General features: G+C 39.5%; 1 protein-coding gene across 4 annotated transcripts in view; it reads right to left on the bottom strand.

Moving 5' to 3' along the window:
• Positions 1–27,626, bottom strand: part of THADA (THADA armadillo repeat containing) — a 207,324-nt gene that overhangs the window by 161,923 nt on the left and 17,775 nt on the right. For all 4 annotated transcript variants that reach the window (XM_042474414.1, XM_042474421.1, XM_042474438.1 and 1 more), the window contains 13 exons: positions 26,046–26,140; positions 22,996–23,216; positions 20,572–21,266; positions 19,524–19,675; positions 19,254–19,409; positions 18,990–19,112; positions 17,891–18,014; positions 11,479–11,630; positions 9,647–9,860; positions 8,435–8,570; positions 6,321–6,457; positions 5,511–5,657; positions 2,136–2,290 (listed from right to left, as the gene is read on the bottom strand). In XM_042474414.1, the coding sequence (XP_042330348.1) occupies positions 2,136–2,290; positions 5,511–5,657; positions 6,321–6,457; positions 8,435–8,570; positions 9,647–9,860; positions 11,479–11,630; positions 17,891–18,014; positions 18,990–19,112; positions 19,254–19,409; positions 19,524–19,675; positions 20,572–21,266; positions 22,996–23,216; positions 26,046–26,140 (2,507 nt within the window). The remainder of the gene's footprint in view (positions 1–2,135; positions 2,291–5,510; positions 5,658–6,320; positions 6,458–8,434; positions 8,571–9,646; positions 9,861–11,478; positions 11,631–17,890; positions 18,015–18,989; positions 19,113–19,253; positions 19,410–19,523; positions 19,676–20,571; positions 21,267–22,995; positions 23,217–26,045; positions 26,141–27,626) is intronic.

The raw sequence follows: 27,626 nt of genomic DNA, 5'->3' as shown, positions 1-27,626 counted from the left end.
ATGTTTAGGAAAGGTAGGAAAAATAATGCTCCAGGATATACATATTATGCTATATATAGTGAATCAAACATCAATACACTGATCCAAGGTGCCCAAACTGTAATCTTCTGGATAATTTAAAATCCATGGGCTGTAATCTTTAATTCTAAATCATAATTCTTAATCTTTATCTTAGACTCACCATTTCATGCAACCCATCAAATTCTTTAAAACATACACACACACACACACACACACACACACTTTCCTATATATGAAAAGGAACTTAGCCAGAGCCATAAAAGAAAGCCTTGCTAACAGCCCTCACCAGGAAAAGGTTTGCATAGACCATTTTCTTGCCTGATTGAACTTTTGAAGCACAGCCTTCCAAATTTCCAATGGGACTTAACATACATGTTAACTTATTGGGCACCTTCAGGTAACAAATATGCAGTCAAAGGAAAATAATTACCAACCATCTGTTTATTTGTAATGGCTGGAATTTGTTCTCTTGAAGTAGTAAACTCATCAGAGTGTGATAAATAAGGTTATAGTAGCAAAAATAGTTAATAAAGGAGTGCTAAGTGAGAGATTTCTAAAAAATTGCTGCTAACCAAACAGCCAATATTTATAGCTATGTTTTCATGTGAAGCTCGTGGCATTGGCATCAGAAAATGTGCATAACTCTACGAAACCAATTCCTGTTTGACTTGGAAGAGAACAAGGAACTTAATGGTGGAGTTATATTGCTGGTCACTTCTTTGCACTCCCAGTGCTTTGCAAGACTACAAGCACAGCTGTCAGCCAGATGAAAACATCTGCTTCAGACAATATACAAATAAAAATATTAGCATGGCTCTACACACAAGAAAGCATTCGTTGATTATCAGTACATGTTGAAAGTAGTGTTCCCATCTAAAATGTTACAATACTTTTGTAGAAGCAGGATTTTATTTCTGAGCTTTCTTTAAATCCATACTCATAAAAAAAAAAGACAGACAGAATTTTGGGGGGCAGGGGGAGACATGCTGTGTATGTCAGTCTCCTAGGCTGGAAACTGGTTTGGTTGAAACCATATGGGAAAGGGAAAAGGTCATCAATTAAAAACAGAAATCTAATAAATCCAAAACATTTCCAAATGAAATACTTGTGGTAAGCTAATTTCTTGTAAACACTGCAGTCTATTCTTTTGAACAGTCCCAGATGGTGTACTAGCCTTCGTGGGTTTTAAAAAGGGAGGGCTTTTAAAAAAGAAAGCAGTCCTGAATGAACATAATTCTGTCATCCAGCCTTTGGGGAACATGATATCTTCAATCAATCAATGTGTTTGCTGTCCAAAATTCTAGCCCATAAAAGCCTCACTAAAATGGCAATTTCATCAGATCTCACCTTGCTGTCTGCCAAATGAAAAACTTGTAAATGGAACTGAAACAAAAGTCAGTAAGTGAATTCTAAAAGTGTAATGAATATACATATAGCTACTCTCTATTAAATGGAAGACTCCCCAAGTGTGCATGACCTGAATACCAACTGTAGATTAAACATAAAAAGCTCTTTTTAAAAAAATCTTCTGAGATTATCCTATTTTGTACTTTTAATATTAATTAAAATGTACATGAATGGAAATTAACAATTTGCAGTGGTGCTTTACTGCTTAATTCAGCTACCTGCTACATAGCATAAATAGTCTTGAATTGTCCCTGAAAATTTGACCTGTCAAAAAAATCCAAGGAGCCAACTAAAAGAATTCCAAATTTAAAGTAAGCACAGCTGCTATAAGTATCTAATCAACACTTTTCTGCTTCTGGCCATAAAAAAATCAGCATTATCAGAACTGACTACAAAGAAAGCTATAATAGACCAAGGTCCACAATAATTCTTCCAGTTAAGTGTGCCGGCATCATACACAGGTGCAATATTCGCAGCTTTCAGTTTACGCTGAAGCCACGCGGCAATGAAATGAATGACGCGTGCACCGCCGCACCCCATTATGTGGAAAGAGGCACAAGCATACGCGGGTTTTGTTTTTTTTCTGCCGGGGGGGTCTGGAACGGATCCCCTACGGTATGATTAGGCTCCGCTGTACTTTCAATGTTCTTCCAAGTATAGAAGATTTCAAGGCACAGACTCCTCCCCCCCAAAAAAACAAATCCTACCTGCTCTACCGTTATCAGTGCATCCGGACCAGGATATGCTTCTAAGGGCAGAAGTTGACACAATTTCCCTAGAAGTAGTGATATTTCCTTCATACTTCGCCAGCAACATACTAGCACCATCTGAGCTGTTACCTCACATGTCTGCTGTTCATCACCTTTAAAAAAAACACACAATGCATATCAATAACACGACAGAGCAACATTTAATGTGTCCTTTTAAGACCATGCATTTTTTAAATAAAAATTCCCTTCACAAAAAGAAAATTTTGGAGATGAAATTAAATTCACTGTCAGGGTGGCTAAACTGCCTATTTCCTTCATCTATATAAAGCACAGGACTGGATATATGAGCTATCAGGTCCAGTCCTCTGCACCTCCAATTAACTTGCCCAATTAGAGAAAGTACCTGGTCCACATCCTCTTGGTAGGCAGTGTCAGAATCCATATGCATAGTTCCATCATGTTGACATGATATTAGGGGATGAAGATATGAGGGCACAGTGATGTGGTGATTTAACACTGTTTAGTATGTTGACTATGAAAAGGGTACAGTGCGCCCGTGTTTTACACGGGCGCGCCATACGCGACTTTCAGCAAATGCTGAAAGCCAACACCAGAAGAGCCCGTCACGCGCCCCAGAAGAACTAATGGGGCGCGTGCCACCACGCTGTCATGCCATTGTGCACTGTGGGCACAAGCCCCATTACTTCCTATGGGGCTTCAGCATACGCTGCACAGAAAGATCTAGAACGGATCCCCGCATAAGGGGAGGAAACACTGTATATCAATTATGTTAAATCCAAGCCTGGGAAACAAGCAGATGGCCAGCGGCAGAAAGGAGTTGTAGTTTTATGATTCTCCTTAAAACTGCTGCAAATCTGAACAGCCAATACTTGGCTACGTAAACCAAAAGCCCAACACAGACTGCTTCATATATTCAAAAGCAAGCAGTATTATTGCATTTAGAAAAGCATAAAACAACTATTGCAGAAACACAAGACAAGTTTCTCTACAGGACAACAGGTTCTCTCTCTATGGGACAAGAGAAAGCTGACTTCCTCCAAGCAGATGAACATATACTGTATTAATAGAAACTTCCAAATAATAACAAGCCAGCTTTACAAAGATGGGCTGGAAAAGACTCCAGTCTAAAATCTCTGGCCATCAGTGTAGCTGAACATACTACATACAGTGGTCCCTCCACATTCCCTGGGATTGGGGTAAAGGATCCGAGTGAATGTGGAAAAACCGCAAATAAAAAAAAACTATTCTTTTTACCTGCGAGGAGACCTCTCTAGGAATCTCCAGATCCCCCAGTGCAATTCATTGGTCAACATCTGCCAGATGTTGATCACTGAAGCATGCTGAAAGACCTACAAATTCCTAGAGAAGTGTTTTCTCTAGGAACTTCTAGGCTCTCCAGGACAACTCCAATTTCCAGCAGAGTTGTGCTGGAAGACCTAGAGAATCCTAGAGATAACATATTAATCAAAACTGCAAATAATCAAATCCGCAAAAGTTAAAGCCACAAATGTGGAGGGCCAACTATATTTGTCTAGCCCATGTGCTGTTCTTCATTGCTGCACTGACCACTATCAGTGGAAAGAAAGGAAGAAGATCACCATTTCCATCCTGTCCTGTAAGTAAGGGGACAGATCATGGGGTGTTCCTTACTCAGTAATTCCATTTCCTGATTTCAACAGGCAAAGAAAAGCAATGTGCATTAACGTGTGCAATCCAACATACATTTAGTGTTCTACAGTGGAGTCCTACCATCTAGCACTAAATGTGGATTTCAGGGCCAAGAAGGTTGTCCACCCTGATATATACCACAACTGAACTAGTAGATGTCTACATTCCAAGCTCCATATGAGACTTCCCAACACAAGTACTGTCACTACCTTGAAAGAACCAACAGGTAAACCTTGAACCACACATCCACCTATGTCTATAGCAAGAAGCTATGGAGTTAGGATCTCTCCAGTTTCTGGCCACAGAATATCTTTTTAGCTGGTAGCAGCAGAGTACATGCATCTGCATCTTTGTACGCTTGACTTCTTTCTGCAGCTTCACTGATGATTAGGCTGCCAATTTGACTGCAGGAATTACCTATGTGTTCCTTGCAATCAAGCAAACACCCTTTGAGTTTACAGGACAAAAGTGATTTTGTGGTGATTTTGAAGAAAACTGGGCTTCCCTTCAACACCATTCTGCATATGCAAGAAGAGAAACTGAAAAGCAGTGTTGGCCAAAACATTTATTTTTCTATGGTAAATTAACCATAGGGTACGAGGATAACAAAACAGTGTGGAAAGATGACTGAGCTCTATCCCTTTGCAACCCCAATTTCTGTGTAAACCTAACTCCATAAAGATTTAGGTACTGAGAAAACCAAGTCTCTCCACTTTTTTTGCTGGCGGCCCTTTCACACTAAAAGAATTATAAATCCACTGTTCCAACCTGGGGAATCCTGGAATTTTCAGTTTAGGGAAGAGCACTTAGAATTCTCAACCTGGGGGCTATAGTGCCTCCCAAACTACAGATTCTAGGATTCCACAGGATAGAACTCTGGCAATTAAAGTGGAATAAACTGTATAGTGTGAATAAGCCCAGAGGGTGTGTTGTTTCCTTTGAGTCTTTTTAAAGCATATGTGAAGATTACTGCATTATCAGCAAAAATGTGCCAAAAATTAAAATGTAGAACCAGACTCCATCAATGAGAGTTTGGAACAGGAGGACTAAGAGAGGTCTGCTGGCCCAAAATATATTCAATAAAAAAGTTTAAAAGTGTTTTAGCTCTGAAAAGAATGAAGTAATACCTATTTAGCTAAAATATCCATTTCTTTTTTAAAAAAAACTAAATATATGAACATGAAAACATAGGATTAAAGAGGAGAAAGATACTCAATTAAAATACCTCATGTTTTGAATTGCTGGTTCTAATAAAAGCCTTTTATAAGTTTGAGATATTCGGCTACCCCCACCTAGTGGTCTTTACGCAAACAGCACTTTTCCTGAAACAAGACTAAAATTGTGCTGGTCCACAAAATAAAGATGATGCAAGTAAGATACTGTGTTTTATTAAGTTTTCAAATTCCATTACTTCTACACATCAGACACAGGCACTGCTATAATTACATATAACCCTTAATAACTGTGATATTGAGCCCAAACTAACTGGAAAGACACTGGCATGTGGCTAATAGAAAGTAGCACAAAACACACTTGGTATCTAAATGAGTTTACTAAAACCAAATAGAAGTAAAGCCTCACAAAATAACCATTGTCTTTTATGGATAAAAGTTGTGAAATGGTCTTTTCTCTATCAGCACAAACGCCACGTCCACTTACACATAGGTCTCACATTAAAATTACCTATTATTTCACTGTTCATGTTAGCAGTTGTCTCATCACCACATTCTAGGCTGCAATGTTCTTTCATCAATTTTGATTCCATGAAATAATCATTTGAATCACATGGTTGTATCTCAAGCAGAATCGATTGCAAGCGCTCTGTAGCATCTATATGGGCAAACAGAAAGTTGACTTAAAAAGTAACACTGTCAAAATAAGAGCTGAACATCACTATTGCGTTTACATCTCTTTAATTTCAAATACAATTCTAAGACAAGTGCTTGACCAGCTCAACTGGACCAGCTAAACTGGAGGAGAGGCCAGAGGGTGAACAACTAGGTGATGAAGCAAAGTGGCAATGAGAGAAAAACAGGTTCCATAAAATGTGCCTTAAGGGAAGTTTAAGTTATAACAGCAAGACCAGGGGTAGGCAACCTGCGGCCTGTGGGCCGGATGCGGCCCGGCGAGGCCTTGGGACCGGCCCCAGCCTGGTCCTGCCGCCAATTGCGGCCGGGGCCTTTGGCCTCTCGCGCGCGGGGGCAATTGTCTGTAGACGCCTCAGAAACATGCATTTATATTAATTTAAAAAATCAGCAATATTTTTGCATGTCTCCTCACTTTGTTAAAAAAGTGTCCACCATTTGAAAATGTTGTCCTACATTTGTCCTGGTTTTTTTATTTATTTATTTTTTTTCCTAATTAGTTTATTTATTTTTTGGCTGCGCCCCCCCCCCCCCAGTTGTCTGAGGGATAGCACCCGGCCCACGGCTCAAAAAGGTTGCCTACCCCTGAGCAAGACATTCAGGATTTTTAGACATGTTCATGTTTTACCCAAGTCAATATCCATTGGAATTAGGCCTTCTGGTGACGAACTCTGAACAACTGGAGAAACTACAGCTGAAAGCTTATAGGATATCCCAATAAGCTTTTCCACCAACTCCTTCCATTCAGAAATTTGTGTCATATTACTGTAAGAAGACAAGTCAGGGAATTCATTAAAAACCAGCACATGGCTTCTGTTTTTTAAAAAAGCAACATACACATTAAGGGCAGTATAACCAAAACCTTTTTCTTCCTATGGACATATAAAATAATTTATACCTCAGTTCAAAATGTACAGATTAATAATTTTATTGCAGTATGGTATTTCACTTTATTTCCTTCCTAACAACATGCCACAATTCTCACTAATGATGAGAGATCTCATAGGTACACCACTTTAAGTTTGCTGTGACCAGTCACACCAAGAAGATTAAATATGGGCCAACCCCCTATACAGCAACAATGATTAACCTTCATACATAGTAAGAGTAGCTGCTTTCCACAGGGAAAACAGTGGCATTTCACTATGTTATGAAATAAGCAGAATGTCAGAAATGGTTCAAGAAAACTGCACTTTACAGTACCCCCAATTAATGACATAGTCATCCCTCCACATTTGCCGGGTTAAGGGAAACAAGATCGCTGTGAATGTGGAAAATCCATGAATAAGGCAAGCTCCACCTACCTCCCCTTTGATGCCTGGGATGGCTATCTGAGGCATGAGAGGGGCCAGGAGGAAACTCACCAAGCTCTTCCCCCACCTGCCCCTGCCTTTGGGAGCCAGTTAAAGGCATAAGAGGGAAAAGGAAAGGAATAGGTGCTCACCTGCTCCGCTCTTTCCCCGCCCTTTCATGCCTTTAACCAGCTCATGAAGCCAATTAAAGGTACAGGAGGGCGGGGGGGGGGGGAAGCACAGGTGTGCACTCTTCCTGGCTGCTCCCTGCCTACTGGGCCTGAGAGGGAGGAGGAGTACGCGCCAGCAGGCTTAACATTTGCAAATAATTAAAATCCTGAATGTTAAGTCCATAAATGCAGAGAGAGAAGTGTAGTCAATCTTTACTGAGCCAGCTGTTTTGATGTAGTACATGAAGCTGATACACTGTAGTAGTTGTCAATGTTGACAAGTGCAGTCTAAGTACCATCCCTATTTGCACTAGGCCCAGAAATTTCTTTTTTAAATCTGAACCATTCAGACACCTATTCCTGTCTTCCCCTCTCATTACTGCTTTAGGTTGCTGGCTTCAGGTTGGGCCTGTCATGCAGCAGGGAGGTTACTGGATCAAAATGCAGGTCATTATGACAGACAATCTGTTCTCTAAAACTCTCTCACTGTTAGGTGCGTTACAGGCTGCACACTAATTTGGGTACACTGTTTGAAAAAGATAAGACCTTAGGAAGCAAAATGTTAAGAATGCAGGCCTACTAACCAGTTCTGGGCATGAAGCCACCTAAGCAGATAAGGAAAAAATATTCCAACAAGGAAATATTAAACTAGTGACAAGAATATAACAAAACCCAAAAAGAAATACTGCGTGAGTATGATAGTGTTAGCTGGCAGATGCAACCAGCTGGTTGATGTAATCTGATGCAAAAATCTGCCAGCAGGTAGACAGAAATGGTTGTTAGTCATACTCTCAGGTGATTGGTCTTTTTAGCAGCCTCATATAAATCTTACTTCCCATTAGAGGAAAAAATTATTATTGGCATTAATAGGGACTAGTTAGATTAATCTCTGATTGGACAGACAACAAGAAGTCTATTTCCTTCCCAAATATGTATAAATATGTATTTTTCCCTAAAGGCCTAAAAGATTATTAAGATGCCTGCTCATTCTCCCATGTTAAAACATCCAAGTCCAATACTTAAGAGTGTGTCTAAGTCTAAGATGCTAAATCTGCCTGTTTGGAACATACTACTGTTCACAGGTTGGGAGCTCAAGCAACCAGAAGGTAATGAGAGAGCCTCCAAACTGATACGCATTAGCTAGGCACACAACAAAGAATCCTCAGTCCCTCAGCTGAAAGAGAAAGGGATGGGGAACCAGGTCTGTGTCACAATCAAAACTTTGCAAAATTACAGCTGCCTGCATATAGAATGGCAAGAAACACATTTAGTAAACTTACGTTAATGATAAATGATGCAAAGCTCCTGTTATACAATGTACTCTACCATACATTGGAAATGAAGCTGCTGCTTGCAGCAAAGATTTCTCAGCTTGTAATATTTCTCTTTCAAGATTTTGCAATAAATACTTGATAACTGTAAATTAATACAAACACAGAAAAATTGTGATAATTACTGAAGCCTTGGTAAAAATGAAATAATTTTCTATAGAAAAACAGACAAAATTAAAACAGATAATAGTGAACCCAACCAATTTGGTGACAGAGTCACTTAAGAAGATAAGGTTGACTATCAAAAGGGAGAGAACACAAGAAAAAAGGTTGAACATTTGCATATTTCAAGGCAGAAATGGTACATTTAAACCATTTTTCATAAGATTTGCTGTGAGATAGATTATTCAAAAGGGTTTTATTATAATCAAAGATAAAAAATGGCATTTGACCTTCAATACATCCATTCAAGATTTATGTACTCTGAAGTAAGAAGTATGTGTCTTTTTTTTATCACAGTACAGATAGATACATTTCTATACCAGCCTTTAATTTAAAAACAAACAGAGCAACAAAAAATGGCAATCAAGAGACAAATAACCAAGAACAGGAAACTAAAAAGTAGTCAACATTTATTGAAAAGTTTAATGTGATTTTTCAAAAGGAAATAAGCATGATCTTCAAGATGTAACATGAGGTCCATGCCATCTGCATTTCTAGGATAGGCTAGATTTCAAAATACAGTCCGCCCTCCCCATACATGGGGGATCTGTTCCAGATTTCCCCCGGCTATGGGGAAAAGAGCGTATGCTCAAGCCCCATAAAAAATAATGGGCAGTGTGCAGTGCGTGCGGGGCGGGTACGCACCCCATTATTTCTGCTGAGGCTTGCCTTTCGTGTAAGCTCAAAGCTGCAGAAGGCAAGCCTGCCTATGGGGAGGGCTGACTGTACAGTCAACACTCCACAGGGATTAGGGTAACCAGAACTCCATGAATGTGGAAAATTTGCATTGCATAAGCCCCACCCACCTCCTCCTCTGATGCCTGAGACAGCTGTAGCCGGCTGTCCCAGGCATGGGAGGAGAAGATGGGCCAGGCTCATGCTCAGATCACGAATAACCAAATTTGCAAATCCCAATTCCGCAAATGTGAAGGGCCGACTGTATAATTAAGATTTACAACAAAAGAGAACAAAACAGCTTTTCTGCTACTTAATACTAACCAGTCAACGTATTCCCTTCCACTGGGTCAGCAGACAAATTCACATCAAGATGAAATGTTTTCAGAAACAGATCATTCTTAAAGTTGATCTTTAGCAGATTTTTCTGATGTATTAAGAAGTTTAGTAAATAGGAGGCAGTTACACAGTCATAGGGTTTAGTACTTTTGCTGAGTTGCATTGCTACTTCAAACAATGGCTGCAATTTTTCAGGATCCTAAAATATGAAGAAAGAAAAGTCTAACAGCTTTAATTACAAGCATGTTGTTACTGTTATTTTATTGTTGTTGTGAACTGCTATGTATTTTTGTTGCTATTTATTGCTAGTGCGATTTGCTGTTATTTGATTGTTATTGTGTAATTATTATTATTATTATTATTATTAAAGTACAGATAGATGTTCTAACCCACTCTTCTTTTTGATAACTACTAGAAAGTAAATATTACTATTATCTAGGAACAGAGAAACTATATGATTCTAAGTCTCATAGAAAGAATTTAGCTCAAACGAGAACCATAATAGATTTCAATATCCAAATTATTAGATGTGTGTTGGCTCGAAGACATGACGAAGGAATCAGCACAATGAAGAAATCAAATAAATCCTGAGTGCTGCCACCACAATCTCCAATCTAGATGCAAAAACAGTACAGTGCGCCCGCTCCATACGCAGGAACGCTATATGCGGCTTCCTGCTTATGCTGAAGCCGTGTGACGATAAAAACAATGGCATGTGCGCCTGTGCTCACAGCATCACCACTGCGTGCACGCGCCCCATTGTTTCCTATGGGGCGCAAGCATATGCGGATTTTCCCTTAGGCAGGAGGATCTGGAACGAATCCCCCACATAAGGAGAGGGCCCACTGTACACAGAAGGAAGAACAACCCTATTTGGGAAAATGGTGGTTGTGCAGCTCCCTCCCTATCACATGTCAACTCCATTCTAATTGGCCCACAAAGAAAAATTATCCTCCAATACACTAATATCAATTTGTCTTCCTTGCCCTTTCCTGACAGTTTCTAATTAAAAGACACAGCCGGATGGTCTATCAGTATACAAAGGGATCTTGTAGCACATTTGAGGTTAAATGAAAGAAAGAAATTGGTAGCATAAGATTTAGACTTAAGGGCCCGAACAGACAGGCCAAAATAAAGCTGCTTTGGGTCACTTTGAAGATATGCTAATTAAATGACACACACATCTTAAGAGGCTAGAAGCTGCACCAAAGCTGCGCTCCAGTTCTTAGGACTGGAGAGTGGCTTTAGCATGGCTTCTGGCCTCTTAGGACTCATGCGTCATTTAAACAGCACACTTCCAAAGTGACCTGAAGCAGCTTTATTTTGGCCTGTCTGTTTGGGCCCTTAAGTCTATGAAAGCTTATGCTACCAACTTCTTTCTCTCAGTTAGTTTCAAAGGTGCTACATGAACCCTTTAAATACTGACAGTTCTAATGTTACTCTAAATGCTACAAGAGTATTACGTACATGAAAAAGGCAGAACAATCATTAAGGCAGCCATCTTTTGCTGTCATATCTGAGCTAAGTTTTGTTTCAAGATTTGAAACACTCAGCAAGCCATCACTACAAAATTGAAAATCAATCTGTTTGCAGGACAAATAACTATTATTCTCTCTCTTTTAATAATAATAATAATAATAATAATAATAATAATAATAATAAATTTTATTTCTACCCCGCCCTTCCATAGATATGATCAGGGCGGCTTACAGTTTTACTTGTTGTTTTGAAAACAGTATGTATATATTAATTCTCTTTCTCTTAGTCATACCCCACCTCTCTCTTTGCACAGGACTCAAGTATAATTGTGTCTGTACCTGAAAATAAGGCCGCGCTGGATGAAGCTTCATCAGAAGATCGAACGCCAAAATCTTTACCTCCTCGAAAGTGCTGGCAAAACAATGGACTAGACTTTGAACACGAGCAGGATCAACTTCTTGAGAAATCTGAAATAATTCCTGGCTTTGTCCTATTTTTAAAAAGACAACCAATATGCAAACATTATTGACTTGAAAGATGACTTTTTAGATTCAATATTTTACATCACAGCAGGGACAGGGATTCTGTGCTCATGCAGATGTTACTGGATTGCACTCTCTTCAGCCAGGATGGTCAATGGACACAAACAACAAAACCTATAGTCACTCTACAACTGAATGAGAATTGCTTCTCTATACTTGATTCACAGATATTTAGTCCTTGATTATATAATATCAGAATATAATTTAAACATTTGATTTCAATAGGGCAGAGATAGTTTTGGACAGTAGATTTTTGTCTTTTAAAATTTTGCAGGATATAGACTTATTGGTTGGAATTACAAAGAAGAGAGACTTGGTATATCCCAAAAAAAATGAATACAGAGCAGCTAAGTAAAAACAACATGAACATGGAAGTTTTGATCTGGGCCATGTATTGTTCCACTCTTTGTTATGAGCTGTGCATCCAGAGTTTACTTACCATGCAGAAAACCTGAAGTTAGTATATTATCACAGCAGCAGTATGACCCAAAACAAAGAAAGAAAAAAAGAAAGAAACCTTCCTCTTACAAGTGACTTTACATTAACAAAAATCCAAGTACAGTCAGCCCTCGGTATCCACATATTTTTTATCCACACATTCAAGCATCCACGGTTTGAATGTTTTTAAAAAATATAAATTCCAAAAAACAAACCTTTATTTTGCCAGTTTATATAAGGGTTACCATTTTACTACATCACTGCATTTAATGGGAATTGAGCATCCACAAATTTATTTATCCATGGAGGGTCCTGGAACCAAACCCCAGTGGATAGTAGAGGCCCAATGTACAACATAAAACAGGCATCTGAATAGGCTTGCCCTATATAGTTTTCCTGACTTCTCACTTAGATACATAGAAACATAGCATCTTAGAATTGGAAGTGGTCACAAGGTCCATCTAATCCAACTTCTTGCTATGCAGGAACACACAACTCAAGCACTCCTGAAAGAAGCCCATCCAACCTCTGTTTAAAGACCTCCAAAGAAGGAGGGTCCACCACCCTCCAGGGCAATTTATTCCACGGTCAAGCAGCCCGTATAGTAAATACATTGTTCCTAACATTTAGGTGGAATTCCTTCCTCATATTTTGATACAATTGTTTTGTGTTTTATGCAGATTCACAAACATTAAAAAGAAATCCACAGATATGCCGCACTCACTGTGAAGAGCACCTACATATAGGCTTGCCATAACCCGGCGGCCCCCGTGCCATTCACGGTTTCGGGGGGCCCCTCCCGGTCACGGTCTGGTTTGGGCCCCCACCCGTGCCTTGTTCCCGGTTTGGGGGGTCCGCTCCGGCCACTGCCGCTGCCGCTAATGCGGCTGCTGCGGCGCTGACCCACCTCCTCCTCCTCCTCCTCCGGCTCCACCTTCCTCCTCTTCCTTGGCGGGCCGGCGGCAGAAGCGCCACTGCCACCGCGCCTCCACTGCGAGGGCTTGCACGCTGCCCAGGCCTCAGTAGGGGCCAGTGGCAGTGTGCGTGCCTTCCCCATTCCTTCCACGTCTGCGCGCGTGCCTTCCCCATTCCCTCCGTGCGCGCGCCTTCCCTATTCCCTCCGCGCGCACGCCTTCCCCATTCCCTCCGCGCGCGCGCATGTGCCTACCCCGCTTCCCTTCCTCCCGCGCCAGCCATCCTAAGGAGGAGGAGGAGGAGGAGGAGGAAGGAGCCGGAGGAAGGGTGCCTGAAGGCCAGGGCAGAATTGGGCCACAGAAGGAGGAGGAGGAGGAAGAGGAAAGCTGAGTCAGTGGCCATTAGGTCTGCCTTGGTATTTTGGGGGTTTTAAATTATTTTTTAAAATATAAAATACTTATTTTATTTAATTTTTTAAATTTTTATTATTGCTTTTTATTTTTTATTTTATTAATTTTTATTATTGCTTGTTTTATTTTATTTTATTAATTTTTATTATTGCTTGTTTTTATTTTATTTCATTAATTTTTATTATTGCTTTTTTATTTTATTTTATTAATTTTTATTATTGCTTGTTTTATTTTATTTCATTAATTTTATTATTGCTTGTTTTTGTTTTATTTTATTAATTTTTATTATTGCTTGTTTTTTATTTTATTACATTAATTTTTATTATCAAATATATACACCCCTGCCTTGTTTTTTATTTACTTTTTCATTATTTTTTATTATTAAATATAGGCAAGTGCATTTTTTGTGTATTTATGGTGCTTTGAATGCTAACAAGTCTGCCTTTCTTGGCCAATTATAGTGGTGATGATGATGATGATGATGATGATGATGATATCAACAAGCCTCTGAGGCACGGCCAATGTAACTTGCTGTGATTTTTACTAACTCATGCGCAGTGAAGAAAAACCACAGTCCCTTGACCAAGTACACACTTCTGAGAAGTAAAGTTGAACTCGAGGGCAAGTCCATTTCTGCCATCTGTCTAAGAATAATGCCAAAATGTCCTCCATTTTGATCATGCCTAAAAACATGCATTTATATTAACATTTTTTTAAAAAAAACCTCAATTTTTTGCGCGTCCTCCATTTTTTTAAAAAAAAATGTGTCCTACATTTGAAAATGTTGCCCTACATTTGTCCTACATTTGTCCCGGTTTGGAGGTCCTCACTTATGGCAACCCTACCTACATATCTTTTCCAATGTTTTCTAATCTAAAAGGCTACATTGAGGTCTAGGTTAATCCTAAATGTATGCCTTTAAAAAAGTACACAGTAAAACAGACATTTATTGTTAACTGCCATCAAGCCTATTTCAACATGGTGACCATAACAATAAGAGACCTCCAAGCCACCCTATCATCAACAGAACTACACAGACTTTGCAGACTCAGGACCATGGCTTCCTTGCTTAAATCTATACATCTGGAATGCAGGCTTCCTATTTTCCTACTGCTTCTACCTTACCAAGCATTATTCTTTTTTCTAATGAGTTTATGCCTTCTCATTATGTGTCCAAACTACAACAGTCTCGCAGTTTAGTCATACACAGGCTTAATTTCCTCTATAACCCATTTATTTATAATGTTAGCAATCTAGGATATCTATAGAATTCTTTTCCAGTACCTAATTTCAAATTAGTTTTCTTCCTATCAGACTTCACTGTCCAGCATTCATGATCGTACACAGAAATTGGAAATAAAGTGGCATGAACAATTCTAACTTTAGTAATCAATTACAGTATATATCTTTACACTTCAAGATCTTGTCTAGCTCCTTCATAGCTGCCCTTCTAAGTCCCAGTCTCCTTCTGATTCCTTGACTGCAGTCTCCATTCTGATTGATAACTGAGCCAAGGTATGGAAAATCTTGAACTATTTCAATGTCCTCATTACCTGTTTTAAAGTTATGTAAATCATCATTATTCTTGTTTTCTTAATATTAAATGGTAAAGCTACCTTTGCACTTTCTTCCTTGACTTTCTTCAGTAATGGTTTCAAGTGTTTGCTATTTTATGCCAGTACTATGGTGTCATCTGCATATTTTAGGTCCAAAACACATTGCAGAAATAATCCAGTTTGAGACCACTTTAAGTGCCCTGGGACAGTGCTAGGAAATTCTGGAAATTGTACTATCTCTTTACTTATTTTGAGCTGAAATTCCCCTATTCTGTCCTCTGCTCCATTATCCTCTTCTCAGAAAAGGCAAAGGGTGCTCAACCTGAGGATGATTTCAAACTGGCTTCCAGGCGGGCTATGGAGTTGAGACTGCCATGGCCGCCTTAGTCGATGATCTCCGTCTGGGCATGGATGGGGGTAGCATGTCCCTGTTAGTGCTTTTGGACATCTCAGCGGCTTTCAATACCATTGACCATGGTATCCTTCTGGAACGCCTGAGGGAGTTGAGTATCGGGGGCACTGTGCTCCAGTGGTTCCGCTCCTACCTCTCGGGTAGATTCCAGATGGTGCAGCTGGGGGACTCTTGCTCCAATAAGAGGGAGCTTACATCTGGCATCCCTCAAGGAGCTATTTTGTCCCCCATGCTATTTAACATTTACATGAAACCGCTGGGAGAGATCATCCGGAGACATGGGGCGCGGTGTTATCAGTATGCTGATGACACCCAAATATGTTTCTCTGTGTCTCCGACTGTTGCAGTGACTAGGGATGGCATCTCTCCTCTAAATGCCTGCTTGGAGTCGGTAATGGGCTGGATGAGGGAAAACAAACTCAGTCTGAATCCAGAGAAAACGGAAGTACTTGTGATAGGCTCCCCGGGTCCAGGTAGTGAAATTTGTCCACCTGTCCTGAATGGGGTCACGCTCCCCCTGAAGGACTCAGTTCACAGCTTGGGAGTGCTTCTGGACTCGTCGCTCCAATTGACATCTCAAGTGGATGCGACGGTCAGAAGCGCCTGTTATCAGCTTCAGCTGATAAGCCAGCTGCGACCCTATCTGGGCCGGGGGGACCTTGAAACAGTGGTACATGCTCTGGTAACCTCTCGATTGGATTTCTGCAATGCGCTCTACATGGGGCAACCCTTGTACCAAACCCAGAAGCTTCAATTAGTGCAGAATATGGCAGCAAGATTGGTCGCTGGATGTTCCAGGACCAACCATAACACCTGTTCTGCAAGATCTTCATTGGCTGCCCATTCGCTTCCGGGCACAATACAAAGTGTTGGTTATTACCTATAAAGCCCTAAATGGCTTGGGCGCAGGCTACTTGGAGGACCGCCTCTCCCCATATAATCCGCCCCACACACTCAGGTCAGCCGGGAAGAACTTGTTGAGGGTTCCAACTGCGAGATATGCGTCAGCCTCACAAAGGGCCTTCTCCATCTCGGCCCCTAAAATTTGGAACACTCTTCCCGATGAGCTCCGTTCCATCACTTCCCTGGATTTGTTCAAAAAGAAGCTTAAAACCTTTTTTTTTCCATCAGGCTTTCCCCCATGTCCTTTGATACTATGTGGCTTCCCCCTATATGTACTGGCATCATGGATTAACAATTCAGCTGGCTTTGATTTGGGGTAATTGGTTTTATTTGTTTAATGTAATGTTTTAATATAGTGTTATTGCTATGTTTTTATTGAAATTTTTATTCTGTATTGTTGTTTTTATTGCATTTTCTGTACACTGCTTTGATCATCTCGGAAAAGCGGTATAAAAATAAAATATTATTATTATAGCCCTGTTTAAATATTTGAAGGGATGTCATATTGAGGAGGGAGCAAGCTTGTTTTCTGCTGCTCCAGAGACTAGGACTCGGAGCAATGGATGCAGGCTGCAGGAAAAGAGATTCCACCTCAACATTAGGAGGAACTTCCAGACAGTAAGGGCTGTTCGACAGTGGAACACACTTCCTCGGAGTGTAGTGGAGTCTCCCTCCTTGGAGGTCTTCAAACAGAGGCTGGATGGCCATCTGTCGGGGATGCTTTGATCTGGATTTCCTGCATGGCAGGGGATTGGACTGGATGGCCCTTGCGGTCTCTTCCAGCTCTATGATTCTAAGATTCTAGGATTTATTACAGCACCAGAATACTCTGACAGAGAAGACTAAATGTCTCACAAAACTAAAGTTCCCAGAATTGCCTAGCACTGAGCCAGGCAGTTAAACCAGTTTCAAACTGGATTATTTCTGCAGTAAGTTTTGGACCTTAGATTGTTAGTATTTCTTCTTCTAATTTTTATACCTCCTTCCTCCAAGTCTTGATTTTTGGCCTAATAAAATTTGATCAGTCACTCTCCTGCTTCTTTTCTTGATCCCAGGCCAAATTCTCCTACAATCTTTCATTCTCCTTTGTTTTCTACATTTTCATTTCAATAACCTATGATTAAAAAGAAGTTCTCTTTTAGTGTGTGATCAGTTTCCTCCTGGACTCCAGCATAAAATTTTTCCATTTCTTCTTCTTCTGCCTCTGTACCTGGAACATAAACTTGGATTATGGTTATATTAATGGGTTTTCCCTAAACTCTTATTGATATTATACACATACATATGTATGATACATGATATTGTACATACACAATATCATACACATACATGTGTACATTCATACTGGATGGGCTATGACTACTTTTTTAATGTTATTAACTGACAATACTTATATACAAAGATACTCAAAATTTTGCAGGGCTACAGAATTGTCTTAACCTGTAACAAGGGTAAGACTATCAAACTGGGTTACTCAGGAGTGCTGAGCTCTACCCATTCACATCAGAAACAAATGATCATATGGTACTCTCTATGTACAGCACCTTCCCTCCCCTATTTTCCAAAGAACCTACCATCTAAAATAGGAAATATTTCACTTATTATTCCCAAAAGAGTCAGCGCTGTAAATCTGGTTGGATGGGATGAACCTGGAAACAGAGCTCCAAATAGTATACTACAGACAGAAGACATGAAATCCTGAGGATCAGAAGAGAAATCACATTTTTAACACACATATTGATCAAATAAATTATGTACATATCAAATAAATCTAGTTGAAAGCAGGTGTATCCTTATTCTGTGTTGCTCCACCCAAGTAACATTATGATTCAAACACTGTGCATGAAGGATTTTCATTTACTGTATGGCATGCATTACAATGTCAATATTCCTTGTTGCTAATCCTAAGAAATAGCCCCACTATACAACAATCCCTTCCTAGAAGCTGGAAGACTTTCTAGATAAAAGGCTCTTGTAGAACCTTTGAGACTAACTGAGTGAAAGATGTTTGTAGCATAAACTTTCATGGACTGGGTCTACTTTATCTGATCCAATGAAGTCTCAAAGGTGCTAAAAGATCCCTTTGCTTATTGATACATAACATGGCTATGTCTTTAAATTTGATAGATAAAATGAGCTGATTAAATCAAGTCAATTTGGTTCATGATTTCAAAGTCCAATTCTACCTAGCACACACGAGTTGCTTAAGAATGGATGGAGGCACCCTTTCACTGATTTTGACTGCTAGAGAAAGGGTCCACCAGCAGAAAAACGTGACTGTGTGAACAAATAGTCTTATACTGTCCCAATGAAAGCTTCACAAGTGGAAACCTATTACCAGTGCTGATACTGGTGAAAGGTTCTGAAACAAGGTGTTTCAGGTGTGGGACACTCTTTGGTTTCACTTAGAAAAAGCCAGTTTATATCACTGGTTTAAATTACATTTTCCAGGGTTACACTCCCTGGTAGCTTCTATTAAAAACCTTTGAGAATTTTTGCTAGTCAATACAGATGATGTTGCATTAAGCAGATGACTTGTCTATGAATAAGGGAGTTTCATAAAACTCCTTCCTTCTTTTACCACAAAATGATTTGCATTTTCTCTTCTCTTCAGGACAGCTACACAGTTGTTATCTTAATTCTCTATATTTTAAAACAAGCTACAACTCATACCTTGTACCGTTGCAGAGTCATCAATGGGTCCCATGTAACAGAGTTCTTAACTAAATCTTGTTTGGATTTTGCTTGCTGCATTTTATGAGCTGTCTGGGAGCTTTCATATATTCTGCAGAACAACTTTTAAAAGAGAAATGCAAAACACCATCCAATTAGAAACAGTTTGTGTCATGTTTAAAAAAGAAAGGCAAACCATCATTCCATTGGCCTGCAGAGCATTTTGGTATAAGGCAGAGGGTTCTAGTCACACTTAAAGGTTACCTTTTTTAGGAGGGAACAAATCTGTTGCCTCACTGCTGGAGACTGGCTGTTCAAGTTGTATCTTATAAAAAATTGTATCAGATGCATTTCTTCTAGAGAGATAGCTTCTGTGCTGCGGTGACTCTCACAGAGCAAACCTAAAGCATCTATTCGTACCTTTAAAAAACCAGAAGAATCAAGAGCTTGAAATGAAGCCTGGTTTTTCACAGCAGTTAATGATTTTAAAATTAAAAACACCGCACATACACCCCTTAATACATAGACCTTTACCTGATCATGTTGATGGACTAAGCCTTGTTTTATACATCCAATGGATACAAGACCACCATGCAGTATGTCTGTAAACTGCAAGTGTCCATGAGCTCTGGCTGTCCTCAGGCATGCCATCAAGGCTCCAAGTGCACCTCTGGTACTGCAAGATCCTAAATCAAATATTTTTTTAAAAAATTCTAATCAGCAGGAATTGATATTAATGAGTCTCCTTTCTGTTCTGCTAAACATACCCATGAAAATTATTTCCCTTTTGAAACTTAACTGCTTACTGGACTGTTTATTTTTTTAAAAAATCAGTTTTTTAAACCAATAACATGGCACCCAAAGACTAACCAATTTTCTGCAATATACAAACACCTTTAGAATACATGGATCTAATAAAGTAGACCTTTGCCCTCGAAAACTCCTAAGTGTTTAGAATGTTAAAATACAATAGCAGTACGAAAGCAAGCCATTTCCATGGTCAGTCCTGAAAAGCACTGCTTCTACCTCCTTGTAACTAGTGGGGAACCCTTTAAGTATTTCTTCTGTTTCCTGTACTATATTAAGATAACAAAGATTATGTTATCTATGTCACTTATGAAGGAATCCTATGTCTCTTATGCTGGTATAGTACAGTCTTCTATGCTTCTACAGTTTATAACAAATTGTTATGAAATTAACATATTAACTATCATAACATACTAAAACACCTGCATTAAATTCCACATTGCTTCTCTACATTCCTTTCCCATATTCTCTTATAACAGAACAGAACTGCATTTTGTCAACCATTATAATATAAAATTACAATTTACATTAAATATTGTATGTAAAGAAATAACAGTAGGGGGAAACATATTGTGTATCTTTAACAATGTCTGTTATTCTGAATTGCTAGAAGAAGAAAAAGAAATTTCATATTATCTAGTGATACAGATCCTAGAATTTCCTGCCCAGCACTTTGCTAACAAAAATATGTCAAAATAGGTTAAAGCAGCATCATTATCATGCATTCTGCATGATGAAATACACCTTACATATAATATATAAAGTCTGATCTTACCAACATTAGATTCTGCTGATGTCTGAAGAATTTTGATCATGTAGTTCATGCTTTCAGGGCTACATTTCAGCAATTTGGGTAGATAATAATCTGTTACATACATGGCTTGCTCTGCATTTCCATCACACAAAATTAAGAGCAGGGGAGACACCCATGTCTCGTGCCAACTGTCAATCCAGGTGTTTCCTTCCAAAATGGATGTAAGATGCTTCTTGTGATTCACAAACATAATTTCCAACAGATCACTTGCATAAGGTGCAAAAGACTGATCACTCATGACACTCAAGATCTGAGCAGGAATTGTCTTATCCACTGCTAGAATACATTCAATTCCAATACATTCCACAAGACAGCCAAGTGATGAATATTTACCTTTAACATGCCATTCCAAATTTAGCAAACTGTCAGTTAGATGCAAGAAGAAAGGGTCTACTTTTAAATCAATAGATCCTTTTACAGTAGCCTGATGTATTTGTAATACATTCTTAAATATAAGTTTGGTTTGATGCCTAACAGCGTCCATAGGATGTTCCCAGTGTGCATAGACATATTCCAGCATTTTTCCAGCTGTATCTGAGTTTCCATTGAGACTGAACTTCAGGTTTATAGAGCTTGACTGAAGAACATCCAAAGCTACATTAGTCCAAATGGTTACAACTCTGGAAAGAGATGCTGCCATAGCAGAATCTTTTAGCCTTCAAGAATCAAACAGAGTATTATGATGGAACAAGATGACAAAATTTTAGAAATAGCACAGTATTTATCCTCAGTAATTTGCTGAGCTTCACAATCCTACAGAACCACTGTTTATCCTAAGTACTAGAAAGTCTATTCCCACATAAATAGTTAATTCACGCAAAAGGTGAATATGGTACTGCAATACACTGCTGAATTGTGGTAGTTTAAAATGTAGAAATAAATTATCCAAGACAAGACAATAAGTAAGGAATGGATCCCTCTTCTCCATTTTATCCTGCCCCCACTGTCTATATATCCTCATCACAGGAGAAAGACAGCCCTAATATGAACAGCATGAAAATATCTGGGTCAGGTTCTCCAGTCTTACATTCTCTTTGGCAGAAGGTCTCTACATGTCATGGTAGCTGAGAAAACCATCTGAGTCGCAGAGATTTATGGTATTCAAGTTCTTCACCATTATGGAGATCAAAGCTAAGCAATTATTTCCCACTGACCCATCCTGTCTAGTTATAATACTATTAGGCCAAAACAGATGGCCCAGTAAAGCCAGCTTCTCGCCAGCTCAGGGGCATGGTGTTTAGATGTACCACACCCCCAAGCCAGACAAAAGCTGCACCAGCTATTATATGCTGGTCGGTTTCTATGCAACTTTTTGGTGTGACATTTAGATGCCACACACCCCATAGCCAGTGAAAAGCAGGCTCCAGAGACAAAAGGACGGCTTTTTTCCACCCCAAATAGGAGCAGATTTTTTTCATTCCTATTTGAAGCAGAAGCTGGCTGATTGGGCCCACGTGTCTGTTTGCCATGGCCCGATCCAGCTTAAATGCAGCAGCTGTTTTTGGCCATCTGTTCCAGCCTCAGTCCCTAAACCATAACCTGGTTCATATCAATAATACAAGAATAAAGAATAAAGAACAATTATAAAATTCTTAGATATACACCAGTTATCACTTCAGGTAAAACAGGTAAAAATGTCAGGCACAGGTTACAGATAGCACTATTTCAAGTAACTAAAAATGAAGCTGCTAGAAACCATAGATAAAACTGGTATGGGTAGTGAGAAAGAAAATGAAGCATATTCATCTAATTAACAATTCTGCTATTACCTACATCTGCATTTCCAATCCTAGTAATAATCCCTGAAAAAATATTTTGCTTCTCACAATTTTGTCTGTCTCACTTTATTTTGCTGGTAACTAAGGTTTCTCCTCTATACTGTAATTTGATTTAAGTTTATTGCTCAGGTCCCATGTTTCCCAAACAACAACAGTTTAAAAGATATGATAAACACATAACTTTTTATCTACTTTTAGTTCAGTTATTAATCCAAGTTCCAAGTTCAAGTCCAGGTTCAAACCGGAAATGCACATGCAATACAATCCCATGTGTCTTCACAGCAATAATTCCCATTAATTTAAATAGGGATTAAGTAAGTGAACATAAAAATGTAACCATAAGCAACATTCTTGGTTACTGTTCCAAAATGGCATATCCATCTTCTCATAATGGATAGCCTGCCAAAACCCAACCATACTTCCTAACCATTCCAAGATAATTAGAATGTCTTATATTTAATTCCTAATGTGATACTGTACAAAAATGTATTATTTTTATTTAGCCCAATTTATGTTTGAACATGCATTCAAACTGCAACCTGAACTCTAGAAATGGATGAACAGAGTTCAGCCTGAATGAATAAAACATGCAAAACTATAGTTTTACCGTGTACTCAAGGTCAATAAGGTCCGGGCAATATCCAAGAGCAATTTCTCTGCATTATGCCCCATGTTGTTGTTTTTCCACTCTAACATAGCTAGTGCTCCATGACAAAGAAAAAGGAGGACTGAGTCAGAAAGCTCAGCACTACAAAGATTTCCACAGCTGTCCACAAACCAGGGTGGTATGTCAGAACATTTCAGTGAGCCACAAAGCAAGTCACTGATCTGCAAAAAGCAATTTAATGTTACTGAAACAACTGGAAATAAATAAAAATCATGCCCCCATCAAGTACATTAGATACATACAAGAAATTATAAAGCAGTTGGTAAAATTTCTATGGTACACTGTGTTTCTCCCACCCCCTTCTTTTGGCTAGGTAATATTATATATAAATATGATATAGGAGGATAAAATGAAATATGACAGCACCATTAAGACTAACCTGTTTTTATTTTAGCATGAGCTTTCATGGATATAAACCCACTTCTTCAGATGCAGTACCAAGTGGTGTTAAGGCCTCAGGTATAAAACATACTTACACAATTGTGGGGATGGGATAGAATGTAATAGAATTCAGAATGGCACAAATCATGCCCATTGTCCTTAAATTTCAAAGGGCTGGGTGAGGTGATACAAATCTTTCAGATATTTATAGTGGTCAGTTAGTGCTGATGTATGAAAACAAGAAATCTGCTCACCAAAAGTCAGTTTCCTCAAGTTCAAAATGTCTCTCTGAAAATATTCCTTTTGTATATGTTCAATAGTAGGAACTCTTGTATTAATGTATGTAGTGTGCCATGAAATCATTGTCTTTGTTCATATCTCGGCTAATGGATTGGAATTTGAGAATACTGTATAATTCAATTGATCTGTTTCTATCTAGACTTCTTCTGTATTTTCCTTCTTCAAGGACTGTGACCTGTAAACCCCTTATTGCATGTCCATGGTAGTTCAAAAGTTTCTAGGTACTGTACTGGCATTTCTAATGTCAGATTTGTGTCTGTTAATCCTCTTGCACATACAGTCGAATGTCCTGTTTGATCAATGTAGAATGTAGAGGGGTATTGCTGGCATAGGATGGCATATGTCACACTGGAGGAAGAGCAAATAATTGCACCTCTGATGTTGGGGGTGATGTTATTGGCCCCTGTAATATTGCTCCCACAGCAGATGTGGGGACAGAACTGGTATATGAGTTTGTGGCAGGGTCTTGCCCCTATATTACCATCTATGTTGCATATCCTATTAAAATTAAAGGCCTGCCTCCCAGACCTTTTGAAAGCACCAATATTCTCAAGAACTGATTGTGGCTTATTGACTATGTGCCTGAATGGTCTCCACTGGGGACTGTAAGTGACCATTAAGGGTGTTCTGTCATTTTGTGTTTTTGCTCTGTCTTGTAGTAGATGGTTTCTGGGTATTAATCTTGACTCCTTTGGTGGATATTGTAGTTTGACAAATGCCTATTGTAAATCCAAGACTTCTGAATCTCTGTCTTGTGGGTCTGAGTAGATGTTATTGAATCAGAGGGCCTGGCTGTAAATAATAGATTTGGTAGTTTGTTCTGGGTGAAATCTGGAGGCATATAAGTATGTGTAGTGATCAGTGGTTTTTGACAGTGTGGTACTTAAAAGTTGCACTGTGGTGTCAAGAAAGTGAATTTGTTGTGTTGATTTTTCCAGGCTCAGACTGACAATAAGATTGAAGTTATTGAAATCCTAGTGATTGTTTTCCATATAGCCAAATGTCATTGAGAAATCGTAGGTAGAGCAGAGGTTTGTGAGTCCATGTGCTGCTTGATCATCAGATGATGAAATAGACTTATTCTATAAAAACTTATGCTAAATCTTCTTTCTTTCATTTAGTCTCAAAAGTGCTACATATACTTTTGCGCATATATATATATATATATATATATATATAAAACAGGAATATCTCATTGTAAAGGGAACACTGGATAAATTCATTACAGCATTTTCAAATTACCTTTCAAAATATTTTTCTTTGGGATTCTCACTGCAGAAAAAGGCATCAAAACTTGTCTAGTCTTTACACCAGTACATTATCACAATTAATTATTGGAAAAATATAAAACATTTACTTTAAACCAAATTGTATGCATGTTTACTAAGAAGTGGTCGATCCCACATAACACTGGGAGTCCCACTGAATACAGTGGTTCTTATCTCTGAGTAACCATGCATAGGTTTGTTATCCTCTATGCTATCATTTAAAGTTCAACAGGAAACACTCCAAGTCTGTACAGAACTGCAGTCAGAGGCTCGAAAAGACAAGCAGGAAAAAATGGCTCAATCCTACTTTTTCCCCAAATCGGGTCAAAACCCTGCTGCCTGCACAGCCCACTCTCAAGGCAAACCAAATGTGCAAGCCACACTGCTGAGTAATTTTTTGTTGCCTTCCCACCATACAAGCATACTGTCGCACAAACACACTACCTACGACCCCCAAGTACCTCCCACGTCCAACCAGATGCCATCCCTTTACACAGCCACCCCTTTGATCAGCCACACAGTCACACATGCAATGCACCAACCTTACAGAGCATCAGTGCATCAGTGTGCAAGTGGTACATTGTCAAAGCATAATCATGGAGTCCCTTCAAACATGCCCCCTTCACCTCCTTTCACCCCATGCTCCCAAGTTGAACAGTTTGGTTTGTGTATGTTGTCATTATATCCATGGCCTTCAAATAATGCACATCCCCAAAGTACCCAAAAGCCTCTCCAAGGCCGCCAAAGGCAGCCTAAACTCAAAGAAAAAAGGAGTGGCAAAAAACCCATTCCTGTTGGCGGCTTTACCACCCATCTGCTTCAGGCCTAAGGCTGCAGTCCTATGCTTACTTACCTAGGAGCATGTCCTACTGAATTTAGCAGAGCTTATTCTTGAATAGATGTGGTTCAAACTAACCAACACTCAATTGACTGCTATACTTCTACTTTGTTTTCTATCAGCAATAATCCACTTAATGTATTCTGATTATATTGTTAAAATTAATTTTCATTTTTTTTAAATTACAAAGGAAACACACTCACCAAACAAGGTAGTTTTTCAGCTGGTTCCAACATAGTTTTCATAAAAAGAACAGCAGCCAATCCTGCCGTAGTCTGAATTGTTTGCAAGAGATCTTCTATAGAAAAGGAATACATAGTAGTATTAGAAATAATACAAAAATTCTTAACCAGCATTCTTGTTTTTCTAGAAGTCATTCCTAATATATGTGTGCGTGTGTGCCTGTGTGTTCAGGTGCACTGTCAATTTACAGTGATGTCATGAATTTCATAGCACAATGCAGTTTTACTGTTGCTGCATCCATCGCACAAACCCTAATAAGTGTGGTAAAAAGTGAGGGGGAGTACTCCCAGACATAGCAAGATAGATCAGAAAAACTGGGACTTCTCAGTGATAACCTATGACCTTTAAGCAGTTCATCCATCTTGTTTAGCACATTAAATGCACATTTCTTAGGAACTTAAAAAGCACGTTCTTAAAATTAGGCAGGCAACTAGCTTGCTACAGGTAAACTTATGCTTCCACAATAATAGTATTTAACTATAATAATATTTTCTATCAACAACAAATGTGACGGCATAGTTCTTTGTGGTGTTTTCGGGCTATGTGACTGTGTTCTGGAAGAGTTTATTGCTGACATTTCACCAGCATCTGTGGATGACATTTTCAGAAAATGCTGATATGGGAGTGAGGCCTTGCCATTGAACAACAGACCAACAAAAAGATTAACATGTAAATCACTTTTTCTCAACCAAGGGTCGCTCAGTGTGTGTGTGTGTGTGTGTGTGTGTGTGTGTGTGTGTGTGTATATCCCACTCACTCCCATGCAAGCATTCTCTGAAGATGCCAGCCACAGATGCTGGCAAAAAATCAGGAATAAACTCTTCCAGAATATGGAAAACTCCACAAAGAACTATGGATTCCGGCTGTGAAAGCCTTCAACGTCACAAATGTGACAGCCTTTGTAGGAACATCAGTATGAATCCAAAGTAGCCCTTTCACAAACAGAACTCTTTTCATTTGCAGAAGAGACTGCACTCCACCACAACTTGTCACTTACAACAGTGGAAGAGGCTTCTCACCAGTTACATCCCTTCTTGCACATCCCACACCAGTTCACAAGTTGTTCCAGTGAGTCCTCTAGCCATTCACAATAAATTTTCATGACGCACAGAGGACTGTAAGGGAACTGACAGAAATCAGCAGCAGCAGGACCTCTCCCATGAGCACAATCATATGATCTATATCAGGGGTAGGCAACCTTTTTGAGCCGGGGGCCAGGTTGCTGTCCCTCAGACAACTGGGGGGCCGAAGCCGGGGGTGGAGCTTCCACCCTCCAGGGGGCAGAGCAACATGCTGGGGGTGGGGCATCCACCCTTCAGGGGCGGAGCCACATAACAGGGGTGGAGCGTCCACCCCCGGGGCGGAGCCGCATGCTGGGGGTGGGGCTTCCACCCTCCAGGGCAGAGCCATATAACAGGGGTGGAGCTTCCACCCTCCAGGGGCGGAGTTTCCACAGAAGCATCATCATCATCACCTCCACTGCTATCATTGTTACAGCAGACCTTTCAGCAATAAATGCACCAAAAATACACAGAAATGCA

The sequence above is a fragment of the Sceloporus undulatus genome, chromosome 1 (assembly GCF_019175285.1).
Source record: "Sceloporus undulatus isolate JIND9_A2432 ecotype Alabama chromosome 1, SceUnd_v1.1, whole genome shotgun sequence".
Taxonomy (NCBI): Eukaryota; Metazoa; Chordata; class Lepidosauria; order Squamata; family Phrynosomatidae; genus Sceloporus; species Sceloporus undulatus.
Note: the sequence above shows the minus strand (reverse complement) of the source record. Positions and strands in the feature narration are given on the sequence as shown.